The 18,943-nt window shown below is 41.1% G+C and overlaps 1 protein-coding gene across 23 annotated transcripts in view; it reads right to left on the bottom strand.

Moving 5' to 3' along the window:
* The window catches only part of CALD1 (caldesmon 1), a 225,452-nt gene that overhangs the window by 72,660 nt on the left and 133,849 nt on the right, over positions 1-18,943 (bottom strand). For 5 of the 23 annotated variants that reach the window (XM_055347168.2, XM_055347173.2, XM_055347174.2 and 2 more), the window contains exon 1: positions 6,237-6,504. The exons of 16 other annotated variants lie outside the window; for them this stretch is intronic. In XM_055347168.2, the coding sequence (XP_055203143.1) occupies positions 6,237-6,289 (53 nt within the window). In that variant the 5' untranslated portion in view covers positions 6,290-6,504. Of the gene's footprint in view, positions 1-6,236; positions 6,628-18,943 lie in introns of those variants that run through there. 2 more of the 23 variants (XM_004046262.5, XM_055347179.1) reach the window with 2 other exon arrangements.

Genomic DNA, 18,943 nt, shown 5'->3' with positions numbered 1-18,943 from the left:
AGGACTGCTTGAGCCCAGGAGTTTGAGACCAGCATGGGCAATATAGCGAGACCCCATCTCTACAAAAAAATACAAAAACTTATCAGGGCATGGTGGCACACGTCTGTAGCCCCAGCTACTTGGGAGGCTGAGGCAGGAGGATTGCTTAAGCCCAGGAGGTTGAGGCTGCAGTGAGCCAAGGTTGTGCCACTGCACTCCAGCCTGAGTGACCGAGACCTTTCCTTGAAAAAACAAAATTAATTAAATTAAAAAAACAAAAAACAAAACAAAACAAAAAACCTCCATGCTGTCCCTTGTAGCTGGCAGCCTGGGTTGTCACCAGCCAACATAGCTTCCTAAGCTGCCCTGAAGGCAGGGACCAGAGATACCAAGGTCATGTGATATGTTCAGTGGTTTTCAAACTTCGGTTTGTGACCCATCTGCAGCTTCTGAAATCTATTTAGTGGGTGACCAGCATTTTAAAATGAAATAGAATTGTATAGAAAATATCAGATGACATTGTACACAGCAAGCGTGAGCACTGTTTTGTGAAATTTTTGTTTCAAATCTATATATAGTATATAGGTACTGGGGTTACAAAATAAAATGCATTTATTTCAGAAGGTCACAGAAAAAAAAATGAAAACTGAGAACACTGATGTAGATAATGCTAAGCTGTGTGGGAGGTCAGAAGACAACAGAACCCTTGAGGCCAGAGCCTGAGCTTTGTCCTTTTTGATGTTCTTAATGCTCAGTCAGTACAGCAGTATTCACTAGAATGCGAAACCCTCAATGAGTATTTGCTGAATGAATGACTGGAAATGAATGAGGTTTACAGATTTTCTAAAGACTCCTCTTAAAAATTCAATTAGGCTTGGAAATAGATCCAGGCAGCACTACATTTATGAAGAGGTTGTTTCCAAGACCTTCATTGTAAATTGGCTTTTGAAACTTTCAACAGCATGACATATGGTAGTCGGGCTCTCAGACCAGCCTACAACCACCTTTTTAAACCCAAGGTGTGTCTGAAGCTGGTATGGAGAAACGAAGCTGTGTTTCTATAGGGAAATGGATCCTCACTAGTCTGGTTAAAAATGCCAGGGGTAAGTTCGCCTCCAGAGGACAGAGGACCTCTTCCCCATTTCTCATTCCTCTTGCCACTGTTAGGCCTGTCTCTATAAAGTGATTTTGATGGGCTGAGAGGAATGTCAGAAGCAGCATAGGCAGGGCTCATTTCAAGGATCAATAGATCAAAGGTAAGGAGAGGGAAAAACGCAGACAGCAATGCAAATTGCTATTCAATAGGTTTGAAAGGCTTGTGGCCACAAGGTATTGAACCAGTGTGAGTGTGGGTGGGCTGGCCATTTGTAGAGAAGACACATATACAGAAGGTCAAGACCACCTCCATGATCACCACTGCTCGTGCAGTGCTGCAATATCATGTATAGAAGAGTACCCAATACATGCAAAGCACAGTGACCTATTTCTCTGCCATTCTTTCTTATTTTTAATCTATAAATAGCAGTAGCAATTTTATCCATAACCAGATAAGGGGTCCAGATCATTTGAAACCTTTCTTTGAACCAAAAAGTAGGCAAAATTGGTCAGTGTTAGAAATGCAAAATGCTTGTTCCCCAGTGCTGCAAAGAAATAGCACTGGAACATAAATGCAATTTTCTCAGAAAGGCAAACTTTACTTTCTGCAGAAAGGGTGCCCCTCGAAGATAGAACAATGGCGAGAGCACACCTGGACAGGGGAGGGGCAGGAGTTCTTATTCCTGATGCAGGTGGCCCCTACTGCTGTGTCATTCCCTATTGGCTAGGGTTGGACCACACAGTCTAAGCCAGTTCTGACTGGCTATTTTAAAGAGGGCAGGGGTATGAGCCAGAGTGGCAGGGTGAGTAGTTTGGCGGGAAGGATGGTTAGAAACAGGTAACCAAAGGTGACTTAGGTCAGAGCGGGTGACCAGGCGTGATTCAGGTCAAAGCACGTGACCAGGATGAGACAGGATGGAGCAGGTGACCAGGGGAACAGATGTGAACCTACTGATTAGGACTGGTGGGAAAGTTGTTTACTGAAACTAGAAGCAAGTGGGCAAAGAGAACCAGGAAGTTAAACTTTAAAATCGACAATTAAAGAATAAGAGAGCTGAACATACTGACATACTGATTCTTTGAAGAGAAACTTGAAGTTCACTATATTTAACACTTTGGCCTACAAACCAATAGTCACAAAATGTAAATGCCCATTACTTTGTAGGAGAGAAGGCCTCTCTCACCAGATTGTTGATTTTTACTTTGAACGTAATTCTAACAAATGGGTGTCCTATTACTCTTGGCTACAGCAGAACAGGGAGCGGGACCACGACAGGCAGATGCATTAATAGGTATTAGAAGAGATTTAAAAGCATCAATAAGTAGATGGAAGACATCACATAATAACTGAACCCATTTTTGGATGGGAGTCTTATCCCCTGAGGTATCACTGTTTTACAGCATGATTAAAAAACTATGTTCATAAGGACAACTCCTAGCAATTTGAAAATGTTTTAAATGTGTTGTAATATCTGCTTTAATGAAGGCAAAGAGTTTCCACTAAATACATACACACACACACACACACACACACACACACACATATATATATAAAACAAAATTTATCATCCTGGATAATTATAATGCTACATTTCCTGATAACATTGAATAAACCAGGCATTCCTAAACTTTTGACAAATCTCAATATTCTTGTGTTGATTTCCTTTGTCATTTCTGGAGAATCTTTAAAAACTATGCCAATCATTTATTTATTTATTTATTTATTTATTTATTTATTTATTTATTTCCCAGCACTGTTTTGGATTCAGTTCCCTCAGAAAACAGTGGGATGAACTAAATAATTTCCTATGTTTCCTTGACTCCATGATTTTACAATTTATATACCCTTCCATGTTTGTTACAAAATGTAACACACAAAAAAACTTTTAACTTTCGTCTGCAGGATATATAAAAGCACACTTCTCTATAAGAAAAATAACCCTTTATGGACTAAAACAAATATTTACAGGAAACCCCAAATCTTGTTGCAAGTAAACTTCCTTAGGCTTTGGGAAAATGATAAAAGTACCAGTGAAAATATTAAACCGCAAGTGACAGAATCTCTCAGTGATCTTGGTAGGAACGAATTAAACACGCCTTGAAATCTAAATAACTGAACAACCATTCACAACTGCTCCTGAAAATGACATGGTCCTTGTGTAGGTCTTGGCATTCAGGAATTTTAACATGCCTCATTAAAAAATCACAGCCAGTCTTGCTCTACAGGTGATGAAACAGAGGTAAATTATCTGATGGAAATGCAAAGGAACTTAGAATTCATTTTGTTGGGCACCTGTTTTAGCATTTAACCTAGTACATCTAGCAAAGCAAAAGGAGTGAAGGCTTTGTATGTTCAAACGGTTCAAATGAAAAAGGTAAACTAAGGTGAATTGAGTTTGATTTACTCAATAATAGGAAACTTAAAGAATATTTCTGGAGCATCAGCACTGTTCTGGATGCTGAAGATTCAAAGATTCAAAATCATTCCTGCCCTCAAGTGAATTGCCATTTATTGGGAGGGAAGATAGCTGTGTTCAACAATAACTTTAGTACTGTGAAAGGAAATTAAATTTTGGTATCCCGAACGCATTTAGACAAACGGAAAAGTCAAGCTGGGAACTGGGTCACTCAAAGCCTTCCCCTTTTAGTTCCTAAATAAGATGGCTACAAGGTGAAAAGCTACACAAGCCTCCCCCATATTTTGTCCACAAGGATATTCCTAGTGAGCTGTTAAAACTTCACCATGGCAGTGCAAATGGACAGCTTATCTTTATAGGTGCAGTCACCCTGGCCCACCAGACACAAATGCATATCTGAGTGTCGCCCTACCCCATTTTGTCTGTTATCATACGTAAAATGCAGATTCCCCGCATTTTTCCTCTGCCCCTTTTGTTTATGTGATCTTATGTACAAAACGCAGATTCACTTACATGAAAATTGTGTACTTCTCAATATCCCCACCCTTTCCCCTTTAAATTTGGAGTCCTCAAAATCATCTTCAGATTGAGGCATAGACCTATCTCCCACGCACATCCTTAACTTTGGCAAGTAAACCTCCTAAAATGATTGAGACTTGCCTCATCATTTTCCTCGATTGACGGTACAAAGCTAGTAATAGAAGGATGGGCAAAGGTTATTAGAGTGAGAGAAGTGAGGAATGAGGAAGGTTTATAGAGGAAGGGAGCATTTGATCAGGGCCTTGCAGAACAGGAAGGAGGTCAGAAACAGGAGGGTGAGGGTATTCCCTGTGTAGGGAATAGAATGAGTCAAGAAACAGTGGTGGCTTGTATATGCTGAGTTTGGGGAGCTGTGAGTGATCTTATTTCACCGGATCAGGTACTCCTATAGTTTTTACAAATCTCAACATCCCTGTGTGCATTTCTTTTGTCATTTCTGCAGAATCTGATAAAATTATGCCCATCATTTATTTATCTCCCCACAATGTTTTTAACATTCTCCCTGGCGGAAGTCAGAATGGGAAGAAATAGTGAAGGCATATTGCGGAGAAATTTGAATGCTGTAATAAGGAGAATGGACTTTATCTTCAAGGGTGGGGGCTGTAGGGGGCTGGATCAGAAAGGGGAGAGAGACAGGCGGAGGACCAGATGGCAGGCAATGACAACCATCCCGGTGAGAGGTAATAGCTGTTGAAATCCAGGAAATGGCAGAGTAAACAGAGAAGAGAGACACAGAGAAAGGAGACTGATAGAATTGTAGGCATGAAGGAGTGGAAACAAGCCTCAGGACCATGAGTTGAGAGAGAGACAGCCAGCCAGACTGGGCTCTTTTCCTAGCATCCCACGCTCTATTGATGATCAGCTGTGTGACCCTGGGCAAGCCCTTCCTGTGCCTCAGTTTCCTCATCTGAAATGAAGGCTTTCAATGAGATCAGTGGTTTCTGAACTATTCCATGGAGACCTAGGATTCCAAGGAAGTTTTGATGAAGAGGGTGGGGAGGTGGGGTAGAAGAAGGATGAGGAGAGGGGTAGAATTGTGCAGTGGGCTATGACTGCAGAGTAGAGCGAGGATGAGGAGCTCTAGATCCCAAACCTTTTCTTTAACCAGAACATCTCCTTTACACAATAGCGTTCCCCTTAAGATTAAATTTGATTTTTAAAAAAGTTTGATAAGCACTGGACTATACAGATAACCTCTAAAGTCCCTTTGAGCTCTCCCACGTGAATAACCACACGTACAGAAACTAGCTCTCCAAAAGATCTGCTAATGTAATGGACATGGGTCTTGTTTTTAGGACCCTGATGAGTTTCTCTGTTTATTTGATTAACTGTTGCACAAACGCTGGAACAACTGGAACAACAATTGTCATGCTGAATCGGTGCCAAAACTCTCAAAAATGGAAAAGATTTACTGAAAGGCCATTTGGTGTTCTAATTCTTGTGCGGTACCTTTTCCCAAGACCCAGTAAGTTTTTCAAACCTCATAAACACCAGTGTGAAAACGGCCCTTTCCATGAGAGTACAAAGACATGGCTTTGCTACCGACTGTTGTCTGCTTTGGGGTAAGTTGAGTTACCCCTCTGGGTTCTGTTTCCCTGCCTATTGAAAGACAGCATTGCACCAAAGAGTCTAAAGGCCTCCCTTCTGGCTTTAACATTCCAGGATTTCATGATCCTAAACCCTTGGAGTCCGTTATCTGAACAATTCCCTGATCAATAGCATATGCTCTGGATCTTGTTCTGTCTTAGTCAGATGGTCAGTATATTGAGGGCTTTGGCTGTTTACTCTAAGGATTGGGCAATGTGTGCTTTAGCCAAAATCTCTGAGCCCTGCAAATAGATCATTCTGAACGGAGGGCTAAGGTCTAAATTAACAGCAGACCTTTAGAAACACAATGCTTTATGGATTGGTATTTGAAACGGAGAAACCCGTGCCTAGGTATAAACTCCTGGCAAATGGTCCACAAACCACCATTAAAATGGAAACGAGAAAAACCAGCGAATCAGAGCAACCATGAAGTGGAAACCAGAAAGTTTCAGACAGGTCTGAAACTCACACACTCACTGCATTCCTTTCCTGCCTGGTGTCTCCTCCTCTCCCCTCCCACTCCCACTTTTTTTTTTTTTTTTTTTTACAACAATTCGTTTGTTTTTTATAAAAAAAGAAAAGAAAGGAAAAAACCAAAGAGGCGAAATGAGGACTCACTGGGAGAGCGCGGCCAGGCTGCGTCTTCCATGCGATCCGGATCCACCCAGCATGTCCGCAGTGGGGAAGGGGCGGCGGGGCAGAGAGATACGGAGACCTGGCCAGGCCGGGCGGTCAGGGCGTGGGCCGGGCCCGCGGAGGGGCCATGTGATCTGTGGCTGAAATGCACGGTGCAGGATGCTCCCGTGTTCTCCCTTTGTGTTAACACGTAGGTCTGTCCCTGTGACGAAAGTCTGGGCTTGTCCTCAGCCAAATCTACTCCTCCCCACCCGTTCCCTCCTCACAGGATCATCAGAGAGCTGATTGTTATTTTTTACTGTAATCTCTCTAATAGAAGCCCATCATGTTTAGCGATTAGAGAGCACCGATTGCTTCGGGAGTTCCAGAAATGTTATTGCTGGGTAGTCAGGGCCAGGATCTCCAGTAGCTTTCCTGATGAAGACTTTATATGCTTAACTACAAATAATTTTTCCAAGGTAAGTAACTGGTCAAAGGAAAAAGACACTGATGCCTTTGCTCAGCCTTTTGGAAAATAGTTGATCATGGTATTACATGCATATACAACCTAATTCTGACAAGATCAACAGAAATCAGCCCACCAAAAAGTTCATCCGGGTGCAGTTCTCAGGCTCCCATTCTGAGCTCTGTTCTCAATTAGCATTGGTGTAGGTGGCTTCCAAAGCAAACAGTTCCCACTGAGAAATCAAATCTGAGAAACTCCTCTTATCCCTTTTATCCAGGGAAGGAGCATGACATAAAAATGCAAACCAAATGAAAAGGGATGAAGAGAGACGGCCCTGCTCAGTGATGGGCTGGATGGTTCAGCATGTTTGGTGCTCACACCTCTCCAAGAAATGTGGGCAAGAGCCCTCCTGAGAACATGTTGAAACAGCAGGCCCCGTCTGCACCCATAGTACTCTGCCAGTGATCTCATCAGCCAAGCTGGGCAATGGAACCTGGTCAGCAGAGGCTTGGAAAGCAGCCAAATCCCAGTTCCTGAGGAGGGGGTGGTGTTGATTCTGTCTGGAGATGACACTCCGTCTCAGCTTGACTTGTGAATATGGTTCTTCATCTCTAATGAGCACTAAACAGACTGGTACTTTGGTACCAAGCTGCTCATGGGACTGGCTTTCTGTCAAGTGAGAACAAATCAGATCTCCACAATGTAGGGTTAAGATTATTCTCTTGGTAGACAGCAGGAGAAGCAGTCAACTTCACACATTGAGAGCGCTTTCACGGAATGAAAGAGATCTTTGAGATCTGTGGCTTCATGTCACACGCAGACAAGGACACCAAAGCACAGAGCATTTAGACAACTCACCCAATGTCATGGAGCTGAACTGCATCTGCTACTCTTATGTTCAACTTAAAGTTTAATTGGGTTAGGTTAAGTGGTCTCTTCACTTTAGCTAGAACATTTTGGTTGTTTTCTTGCTTAAATACTATGCGGTCATCAGAGTCATAGTTTATAGGCCAGGCGAGGTGGCTCATGCCTGTAATCCCAGCACTCTGGGAGGCTGAGGCAGGTGGATCAAAGTCAGGAGTTTGAGACCAGCCTGGCCAACATGGTGAAACCCCATCTCTACTAAAAATACAAAAATTACCCGGGCTTGGTGGCAGGTGCCTGTAGTCCCAGCTACTTGGGAGGCTGCGGCAGGAGAATCGCTTGAACCCAGGAGGCGGAGGTTGCAGTGAGCTGAGATGGCGCCACTGCACTCCAACCTGGGCGACAGAGTGAGACTCCATCTCAAAAAACAAAAAACAAAACAAAACAAAAAATGAAGTCATAGTTTATAGAGTAAATACAGTTTAATAAACTTAGTTAATTATCTCCATATATCATTATGTATATATGCATTTAAATATCTCTGATTACACATATGATCACCGAACATATACTGATGAAAGTAGCACATAAGACACCCATAAAAGTAGAGATACGTCTGCCTTCACACAAGAGGACTTAAATATACACTGACTTGTCCTGAGTTTCTCGCTCTAGAACTGAGACAGAAACATGTATCGAGGCATTCTGCTGCTTCTCTTTCTACCGAATTTTGCCCAATTAATTTTTTCCCTTCAATTACTTACAAAAGTCGGTGGTTTTCTACGGTGGGTGGAATAACGTTTCCCGCAAATCTCCAGAACCTGAGAACATGTTAATTTGCGTGACAAAAGGGACCTTGTAGATATGATGAAATTAAAGGCATAGAGATGGGGAGAGCATCCTGGATTATCCAGGTGTGCTGGAATGAATCACATGGCTCTTTAAAATCAGAGACCCCTTTCCAGCTGTGGTTAGAGGAGCTTATCTGTCAGGGTGGGCAGACAGACTGGTGATGGCTTTGAAGATGGAGAGGGGGTCCAAGAGCCTGGGAATGTGACTTCCTCTAGAAGGTGGAAAAGGCAACGAAATGGATTCTCCCCTGGAGCCTCCAGGAAGGAACGCAGCCCTGCTGACACCTTGATGTTAGCCCAGTGAGACCTGTGCCAGACATCTAACCTATAGAACTGTACATAATAAGTTGTGTTGTTTAAAGCCACTAAGTTTGTAGTTATTTGTCGCATCCATGTGAGAAAGCTATCACCTCCTGATTCCCTCCTCCCCAGCCCCCCACGCCAATTCTGAGGTGACAAGTATAGTTTTGGCATATTCAGAATAGGTTCATAAAATGGAAAAACCTAGAAAAAAAAATCGTGGTTCTTTCTGGCCAGTATTCTCCATGGAGGAGAGCAAGAATTTAGTAATCTTCCACTCATGTGCAGAATCCATGTACAGAAAGTGTGCTAATTGCCAGCTGTACACAGGATGTCCACCAGGCTATTTCCCTAATTGCCAAAAGAGGGAAAGAGAAACAGCGCACACCCTCCTTTGTTATTAGGGGCATGCATTTGGGAAGCAGCTGTTTGTCTTCAGTTTGTGATAGTAAAACCCAGTGGTGTTATAGCTCGTGCTACCTGGTAGGGTACTGACATGGGAACAGTGAAGAGAGAAGTGAGTCTTGGACCTGGTTCAGACACTCTCTGGGAAAAGGAAGAACACAAAGGCCAATGAAAGACAGGCAATGCGGGAAGACGCATAGAGATAACAAGTGAATCATGAGCTGAGAGCAGGGCTGGGCTAGGCAAGTGCTTCCAAGAGTCCTCTGAGACCTGGTGCCTGGGGCTGGAGAGGCAAGGTAAGAGGATTGAGAAATAACAATCTAAAGGTTATTTGTGCACAGTGTTCTGGTCCTGCAGAGACCTACAGGCCTGTGTGCTTTCACTGCATAGCAGAGAATGGTACCCAGTGTCCAGCTGCCAGAATTGGTGTCTCTGAGAAGTGAACTAATGACTGTTCATTGGCACCATGAACAAGTGGGCCAGTCATCCTTCAGCAAGATAATAGGTATCATGAATTTGATGATGCTTCAGGACTCTTACTAGGAAAAATGAAAGTCTGGGCCATTCTGAGATTACTCATAGTATCCTTTGTTTCTGGACACTTTATTGTTTAATTTTTCATCAAAGAGATTCTGGGCTGGGAAGGTTTGAGGGAGGTCAGATTGTAATAGAAAGGAACAGCTCCCACCACAGGGTGGTCCTTTATTAAGAAAATATGATTTTTTAAAAATAACTTTACTTCATGGAGGTGGGAGACCGGACCACAAGATCTGTTCCAGACTTTAGAGTCTGCAGCAGTTGTTTAAGAACAGCTTCTACCTTGGAACAATTCCCTAGGGAAGAGAGGTATGTGGGAAGTGCTGTGCATACGCCCTAATGCGCTTATGACACACATGCACACACATACACATGCACACACATACAGACACGCATGCACACACACATATACACGAATGCATGCATACGCACACATGCACACACATACACATGCGCACACATACACACGCAGGCACATAGAGACACACGCACACACAGGCAAACACATACACGCATGCATGCATACGCACACATGCACATACACATATACACACATGCATGCATATGCACACATGCACACACATACAGACATGCATACACACACAGGCACACCCACATGTACACACATGCATGCATACGCACACATGCACACACACAACATGCACAGAGCCATTCAGTTACTACAGAAACTCACATAAACCTAAGGGAAATCTACCACTAGGGAAGCAACAGTTCAAGTAGTACAAAGGGGACGTTTGAAAAGGCTGTTGGAGATAAATTTTCTTATGAAGAAATTCATAGGCTCTGTACTCTTAGAACTAGGCAAAAAATCTTGCCTAGACAGCTGTTCCCCCACCCCAAGGTGAACAGGAATGTAGGTAAAGGAGTTTACATATTCAAAGGCAGCATCTCTTTCCTCCTTTCTGTTGGCCTCTCATAGTTTTCCCCTCATAGCCGATGGCATCTCCCATCCCCTGCTCCTGCCATGGCATTGAATATGTTCACTTAAACTATATTGCTCTGTCATGTCCTGTGATATTGAATGTAGGGGCTGCTGTGGAAAAATCACAGTTTACTCCTCATCCTAGTCTTCCAGTGGTTCTTCACCAGCGTCCTCGTGGCCTGTGCTGATACACATTTCTTAATTATTCTTTGTCTCATCTGTCTCTAGGCCTGTAATAGGGGCTTGGGTTGTGACACTGTCTTATTGCCCTTATAATGGTGACCATGTAGTTTTATTTTGTCCCAGCACATTCCTTTTTGCTTTGCTTCGCTTAGCACTATTGGAATGTTTACTACAAGCAAGTCATTGCACTAAGTGCTGTGGGGGATGCAAAGATAAGAAGGGCAGTCCTAAAGGGAGATAAGACATGTATACAAAAATTCTATTATAAGACAGAAAGTGAACAGTACTCTGAAAGCAGTAGAGCTAAAGAACTATACTTCGGTAGGTGACATCCTGTGATCAAGGTCCCAGTGTTTAATCACTCTCACGCTCAATTTATCCTGTTATCGAACTAGATTTCCTGTCGCTGAAATAGAAACCTACTTATCTCTAGGAGGGCCACAGGTATTAAGTCATCCTTTAGTCTCGTCTTTTCTAGGCTAGACGCCAATGCCTATTTTCCATCCTTTTAATATCAGCCTGACTATAACAACTCTTCAAACGGGAAACCAAAATTGGACATAATAAAAGCTGACCAAGGCCTGGCTGAAGTCCCAGTGCTTCCTGCCACGTTCCTGTTAACACATCCTAACATCATTTTCACATTGATAATAGCATCTCTTAGAGAGATCATTCATTCAGTTTTGTGCTACATCCAGGGTTTTTGCTTTTTCTTTTTTCTTCTCCAAATGAATTGCTTTGTAAGTCCTATGCCCACTCTTACTCCTTTTGCTTCTCTGAATTCTAGTGGTTCTTTAAGAACTAGTTCCTGGCCTTACCCTCTATGAAGTCTTCCTGGATTTGACTTTATTTCTTTCTAATTTATCTTGTTAGGGAGAGAGAGACCAGAAAGCTTGAGCCCACTCTTGTTTGCATGTTATTTGAGAAATAATTATGTTGCAGTGTATGAGTCAGCCCCTCCAGCCAACTTGCTGTGAGACTCCCTGTTTCTGTTTAAACTGTCTTGCACCAATTACTTAGGCCGACTCTCTAAGCTCTTTTTAAAATCCAGGGTTTTTTAAACAACAGGACTATTTTCTTTTCCTGAAAAGTTTCTATCTGAAAAGGATCATGCCTCTGACTCCTTTCTGCCCTCCAACTTGAAACATATCTTTAAAACAATAAATGGTGCTTGGAAATAGCAGGGCTCTAACAATTTCTTGAATGAATGGTGGCTGGTGCACATCTACAAAATTCTGGTTCTGGTCTCAGTGAAAATGATGATAATAATATCTGCTTTATATAATTCTAGGAAAGAAGTGTGTACATGAAGAATGTGATTTCTACCCATAAGAAACTGAATCTAGGCCATAGTGATATTTTAGAATGTAGATTTGTTGTTCATAGGTACAGGTTGTAAAGGAAATTATTATAAGTACTCAGGAGATAATTCTAGTGCAGAAGAAAAGGTCAAATCTTCAAAGGAAGCATATTAGTTCATAAGCCACAGAATTCTCAGTGTGTACCACTCTTGTTCAAAGTGTCTAAATATTTCCACAATCATAAATTTATTTGTGGGTGTCCACCTTTTGCATCTGGATATTAAATTTACACATGGCTTTTGTAGCTGGAATGAAATCCAGATTTTTTTCCAGTGATACCATATAAAGTCTTAAAAAATATTGATTTCCTTCTTTTTGGGGGGTGGTCAGACCTAGATGAAAGCATATTGCTCCTATTGACAGAGAAATAATCCATTATGTGTTTCAGATACTTTAGGTGTTGTGCTTATTATTTACATTATATAATAACACTTTATTAGGTTCTGTTATATTTTGTAATAACATCTGACTGGGATCAGCACTTGATTATGATCTACAGATAGAAATAAATGTATGGTGCCGGGCATCGGGGCTCACACCTGTAATCCCAACACTTTGGGAGGCAGAGGCAGGAGGATCACCTGAGGTCAGGAGTTAGAGACCAGACTGGCCAACATAGCGAAACCCCGTCTCTGTTAAAAATACAAAAGTTAGCCTGGCATGGTGGTGTGCACCTGTAACCCCTCCAGAGGCTGAGGCATGAGACTCGCTTGAACCTGGGAGGTGGAGGCTGCAGTGAGCCAAGATCACACCAGTGTACTCTAGCCTGGGTGACAGAGTGAGACTCTGTCTCAAAAAAAAAAAATAAAAAAATAAAAGAAAGAAAGAAATATATGGATAAATACAAATACACAGAGTCTTATTTATTCATTGTTCCTGTGTATATACTTGTTTTTACCAAATAAGTTACAGCGTAACATTTTTGCTGGAAGGGGTATTTCCTACCACCACTTTTGCACCTGATACAGCGTAGAAGGGTGTTAGTTATGTAGCAGATGGCCAATAAGTACTTGTCATTTTTTCTCTGGAGTGAAGAGGGACAACGATGGAGTAGAGACGCTGCACCAAGGTCAGTTGGTTTGTTTTTCCAAAGGTTTCTACAGATTAGCCTTTTTTTTTCTTTTTTGGAGTATTCATAACAGTTCTGCACCAGAAATTGGATCTTGGGAGGTCCAGAATCGACAGGTATCAGGAAGATTGAGGAACTCACAGATGCATAAGAGAGTGATGCCATCTCTAGTGCCAACTAAGACAGAATAAATGCCCTCCATCTTCAGTGCCTGGAGAACTCTCATTCCCAACCAGGGCACCTCCCATTCCCCAAGCCAGGATGTCAGGAAGCTGCGTAGTCAATAGAGACCTCTTCATGAGTGTGAAGTCAGAGCAAAGGGAGGTGAAATCATCACAGGTAATATTTTACCCAAGCCAATGGGAGACATGAGGAAACACTTTTCCAAGTGGAGAGAATACTTTTCATGTCACAACTCTGAGATTCAAGCCATAAATCTCATGTCACCACCCTGAAACTCAACCAACCCTGAGATTCAAGGTCTGTCTCATTTGGATATTCCTAGATCCCCAGGGCCAAACCAGGTCTTGAACTTGGCAGACATGCAGGCTTCTTCTACTGGCCATTCCTTTTTTTTTTCTTTTTTGAGACAGAGTTTCACTCTTGTTGCCCAGGCTGGAGTGCAATGGTGTGATCTTGGCTCACTGCAACCTCCGCTTCCTAGGTTCAAGCAATTCTCCTACCTCAGCCTCCCAGGTAGCTGGGATTACAGGCATGTGCCACCATGCCCGGCTAATTTTGTATTTTTAGTAGAGACCTCACCGTGTTGGTCAGGCTGGTCTCAAACTCCTGACCTCAGGTGATCCACCCGCCTCGGCCTCCCAAAGTGCTGGGATTACAGGCGTGAGCCACCGCGGCCAGCTTCTACTGGCTATTCTTTCTTTACACTCACTAATATCATGGATTACAGTTGGACTCCACTTGCTCAAATCTGGGAGACCTAATGCAGTTTGACCCTTATGCGTTGTATTTATCAGAAATGCTCTTCTGTAGAATCTTAGGTATCTTTATGATGGTAGCGTAAGGCAGGAGATTAGAAATAGAGTAGGAGAAGAAAGCTTTTCCATTTTAAGATGCTATTTTACTTTGACATTATTGAGTAGTGAAATCAAGCTCTTATTAAGATTAAAACAGGAAAAGCAAATGGGGCCTTTTTTTAAATCTCACTAATTTATAGAATAACAACCAGCCTGGCAGGTTTTTAAGGGAAAATATTTAGTAAAAATATTCAATTTTCTCATTTAAAAGCCAGAAGCCATCTGGAAAGCTTTTTAATGTTAACACATTATGAAGACAACAACAACAAAAGATAAAATAGATGATACTTAAAAAAAAAGCAGACAGTCACTTCAAATTTGAAAGCCAATGATGTGAAATATGAATCCAGCTTTCTAAAATATGTTGCAAAGTAGAGAGGGCTGAAGTAATCTGAGATTCTCGTAAGTATTATAGAATTCAGAGTCTTTCTAGGATAACTTCAAATTACCTTTCCTTCTGACTCTTTCCCAGTAGATCTAAGAATCAAAAATTAAAATTTCTTACCTAAGAAATACAGTTCTGAGGCTATTCGATTGTGCTTCTGGGTTTATGTACTTTGAGTGTTCCAGTTCACTAACTTTATTTTAATTACAAATTTTATGTTAACAAATTAACCAAAGGGTATATTTTATGATGAAGAAAATCCATTTATAAATACTCCTCCTCCTTCTTCCAAATAGTACCACTCAAGGAGCATAAACCATTTATAAAAATGCTCGACTTTACTGGAAAAAAATAATTAAGTCCTCATATCTTGATTAAAAAGTACTGGGCTCTAATGTATTACTTTCTTCTTTTTCTTTTTTGGTCCATCATGACATCCCAATATTGGAAAACCATTTACCATTTGCAATCTAAACTTTGAACTCAACTTGTATGTTAAACACTCCATTCTATTGTATGCTAAACATTCTATTATCAGAAAGAATGTTGATAAATACATGCCAGAGATTGGCCCTACCCTTATCCTACTTCTGCCCGTTCTTCTGGGATTAACTGGATACTTTACTCCTCCTGACCACAAGCTTGATCTTTCATTAGAGAAATTTTTGATTATACAGTTTGTTCACTGTTGGACTCCTGTACGTTTGGCATAAACCCTGTAATTTGATGATTATCTGATTTATAATGCAGATACTAATTGCAAATATACTAAGGGCTTGAGTACCAGAGTAAATAGGCCAACAAAAGGAAATGGACTCTTACCATATTAATATCATTTGCCTCCACAATGCAACTAAATAAGCATAAGTGGTCAAAATTATACGTTGTAAAAAGGTCCAATTATCCTTAATAATCAAAAAAATACATGAGATGAATCTCTTCATTTCTCTAGAGAAAAGATATGGAGTTGAAACTGCAATGGCTTGAAGGCTCAGCAGAGAAGTGATGAAACCCCAGAAGAGGTATTGATGGTGTCAGTATTTAGAAGACACAACGAGTGTCACTAACATTTCTGCCTCCCTCACAAGTAGCTTAGCAAATTTGTCACAGTTGTGCCTTGATACACAAGTATTAGTGTTCATTCAACATTGTATGCTGGTCTTGGGGAAATAAAAGTGAGTAAGATGTAGTTTCTGATCTATGGTTGCTTTCAATTTGGTGGAGAAAACAGATACGAGAACAAATAAACATAAAATAGAGGATAATAATTAACATATGTAAAAAGTGCTATGTAAGACCCAAGGTGGGAGTAGGGTTCTCCTCGTAAGCACAGCACAGTTTCCTTCTGATGGGGATAAAGCCAGAATTTTAAATCGTCTGCATTTTCTCCTCAATTCACAACTAGAGGAAAAGGGAAAATAAAATGGCTTTGGTTCTTCTAATCTGCAATTGAGGTCCTAAGCCCTCTCCAGAGGTGACAGGCTCTAGGGAGGGTGACAGGTGACATTTTATTTCATTGTGTTTTCTCAGCATCTGATTTCTGAAAGACTAGAATACCTGACAGCCAGTCAGCTAGCATAAGGCAGCAGGGTTAGAAGTGTGAAAATTCCTTTGAAACACAGCACGTGACCAGCATGAAACCTGCAACTCTACATATAGTTAATATAGAAGTGAATCCAGTGTAATCACCCAGGCACTTCAACATGATAAACGTATGTCATGCGCATTACCCTTTATACTTTCGACGACATTTTTTCTGTATCTTGCTTAATTTTCTCAGCCACCCTGAGAAGTGTTAGTTCTCTCTTATAGATAAGGAAGCCCTGATCTGCTGAACTTTTATCCAGTGTCTTTTCTTTTATCCTTGATTTAAAAGGCAGTCTCTTCAGCAGGAGTTAGAGGACATTTAGCTCTAATGTGATAATAAATTGAGAGTGGGGCCTCACACGATGCAAAGAAAAAAAGTGCCAGAGTTGGAGAAAATGACAAGGTTTCCAGATTTGACCCTGCCACTGACTGTGTGCTCTTGGACATGTTGCTCTACAAGCCTGGGTCCAATGATTTGGGCTTCCAACCCCCTTTCAGAGAACGTAGGAAAGAGAGTGTATGTTAATTTCTGATGACATAACCCAACTGGACACCAGAATCTGTCTTCTAGAAGTAATTCTGCACTTCAGGCAGAGTTCTCATGGAAAACTGACACCTTTCTGAAGGGCATATGTCTCTGATTTCAGCTCTACCATAGCTCTGACAATGCCACAATGAGACATCATTTATATGACATGAGGCACTTAGGGACTAAAGGATTTGGGAATTTCTCTCCAGCCTCAACCTAGAGTTTTAAAAAAACTTCATTCTGTTCAGTTCAAAAGCCACTGAGCATCTGTAGCAATGATAATCCCTAGGTAGCCAGGATATGCTATGAAGATGCTGGCTCAGGGAAAATACACTCTCCTGCTTAGATAGGAAGAGTTAAAGGATCTTAAAAGGTAGTAGCAGGAAAGACAGGTATCAGATATCAGTTCTTTCTACATCACAACTTTTGCGCGAGGCCCCTTAATAATAGGTCCTTTCTCATCTTCTTCATCAAAGGACAAACAGTGAGGGAATGTTAGATCCCCCAAATGAAACTCCACTAAAAAAAGATCAAGATCTACACAACAGTTTTGATTAGAGAAACAGAAGAATTGTTCAAGGAAGAAGTGGGCAGAGATATACATGTACTGTAGCTGCCAATTGTGCCTTGGGAAAGATGCAGTGTGATTAGACCTGATGATGCTTCTTGTCTTTGAATCAGCCTGATAACCCATCATCTCATCCTGCTTGTTTATTTGCTCACTTCTTGCTCAGTTATTTTTCATATTAGTCTCTTGAGTCTCCCCCCACCTCCAGAAAACCTTCCAACTGTGTAAAGTTTTCTGTGGGAATAAAAAATGGGTGGACTGCTGTTATTCTAAGCGGGCACAGTAGTACTACTAGCTCCAGAAATAAAGGACTCTTTCATTACCTAGTGCTGGTGCCGGCTCTGAGTTATCTAGCTTTTATTTGGAGAGCCCCATGAAGCATGCAAAATTCCCACTGGACAAAAAGACCCAGGCTACCCTTAGAAAAATAAAAAGCACATATTGAACAATCTGCTGGGAACCGTCAGTTGAGTTCCTAAATGGTACAGGAAAACAGAAGCCAGTGAAGTTGTGACATGGGATAGTCCATGTCACCCACAATGGAAAATATGAACATTGGAAGAATTTCCTATTCTAAACAATCTGGGGTTTAAAATACACTCTGGAGACTCTCCTGAATGTACAGGCTTGTAGCTGCTATTTATAGTGACCGATGTGTACTTTACTAAGATTTTTATCCCAACAAAGGAACTGTATGTGATGTAGGGAGTTATTAAAATGGAAAATAAGCCCTCACATTCTAACCTAGTCATTGGTACACATCTCAAATGCAATGTCAGGTCTCACTAAAATAGATCAACTAGAAGTAAGGCCAGTAAAAATTATAAAATACCTTAAAAGAAATTTAATTTTGAAAAATGTTCAAGTCTACCTACCTGGTAACTTCCATCATGCTGGCAAAACATTAGAAGCTTATTCAAATGGTGAATACATAAAAATGATTTATAATTAACAAATTAAGCTGTTCAATGTAAGTGAATGTTTTTAAAGTTATTTAAAAGGTTTAAAAAAAGTTGTACTCTCCAGTACTTAAAAACTAAGCCATGGAATGTAGCTTACATATTTAACATGTTAACCAAAACCTTTATTTATAAATAATTCAAAGTTGTACTTTACTAATGTTCCTGAATAAATGATTAAAAATTCAAAAACAGTCTGTGTTAATGCAGGTTTAGGATAGGCTAAAAACTGATTTTCCACTGCTGATGAATAGTGCTCATTAGATAGCAAACTAGTGGAAAGAACTGATTTTATTCACAAAATATGCACATGATTCCTCTTTAACCTGATTCACAGATGAATGAGAATCCACTTGCACAGCCCACTTACACAGCCACCACATTGGTCCAACATGCTCATGTTTCATGCCCTGTGGTACTTTCTTGCAGCACCATTTAGGGACCTTTGGGATAATAAAGGTCAAGAACTTCTTGGGAGACTTGAAAGCAACTGAAGTCATCATTTCTGTCTGCCAGTTCCACCTGACCAAATGACAGCTGCAAATGCAGATCTGTCACTCCTGCTGGCCAATGAGAAAACCATAGGGCAAAAGAGAGAGGTTCAATATAAGTATTGGATAGCTTTCATTACATCTTTTTTTTTTTTTTTTTTTTTTTTTGAGACAA

Source organism: Gorilla gorilla, chromosome 6, assembly GCF_029281585.2.
Source record: "Gorilla gorilla gorilla isolate KB3781 chromosome 6, NHGRI_mGorGor1-v2.1_pri, whole genome shotgun sequence".
Taxonomy (NCBI): domain Eukaryota; kingdom Metazoa; phylum Chordata; class Mammalia; order Primates; family Hominidae; genus Gorilla; species Gorilla gorilla.
Note: the sequence above shows the minus strand (reverse complement) of the source record. Positions and strands in the feature narration are given on the sequence as shown.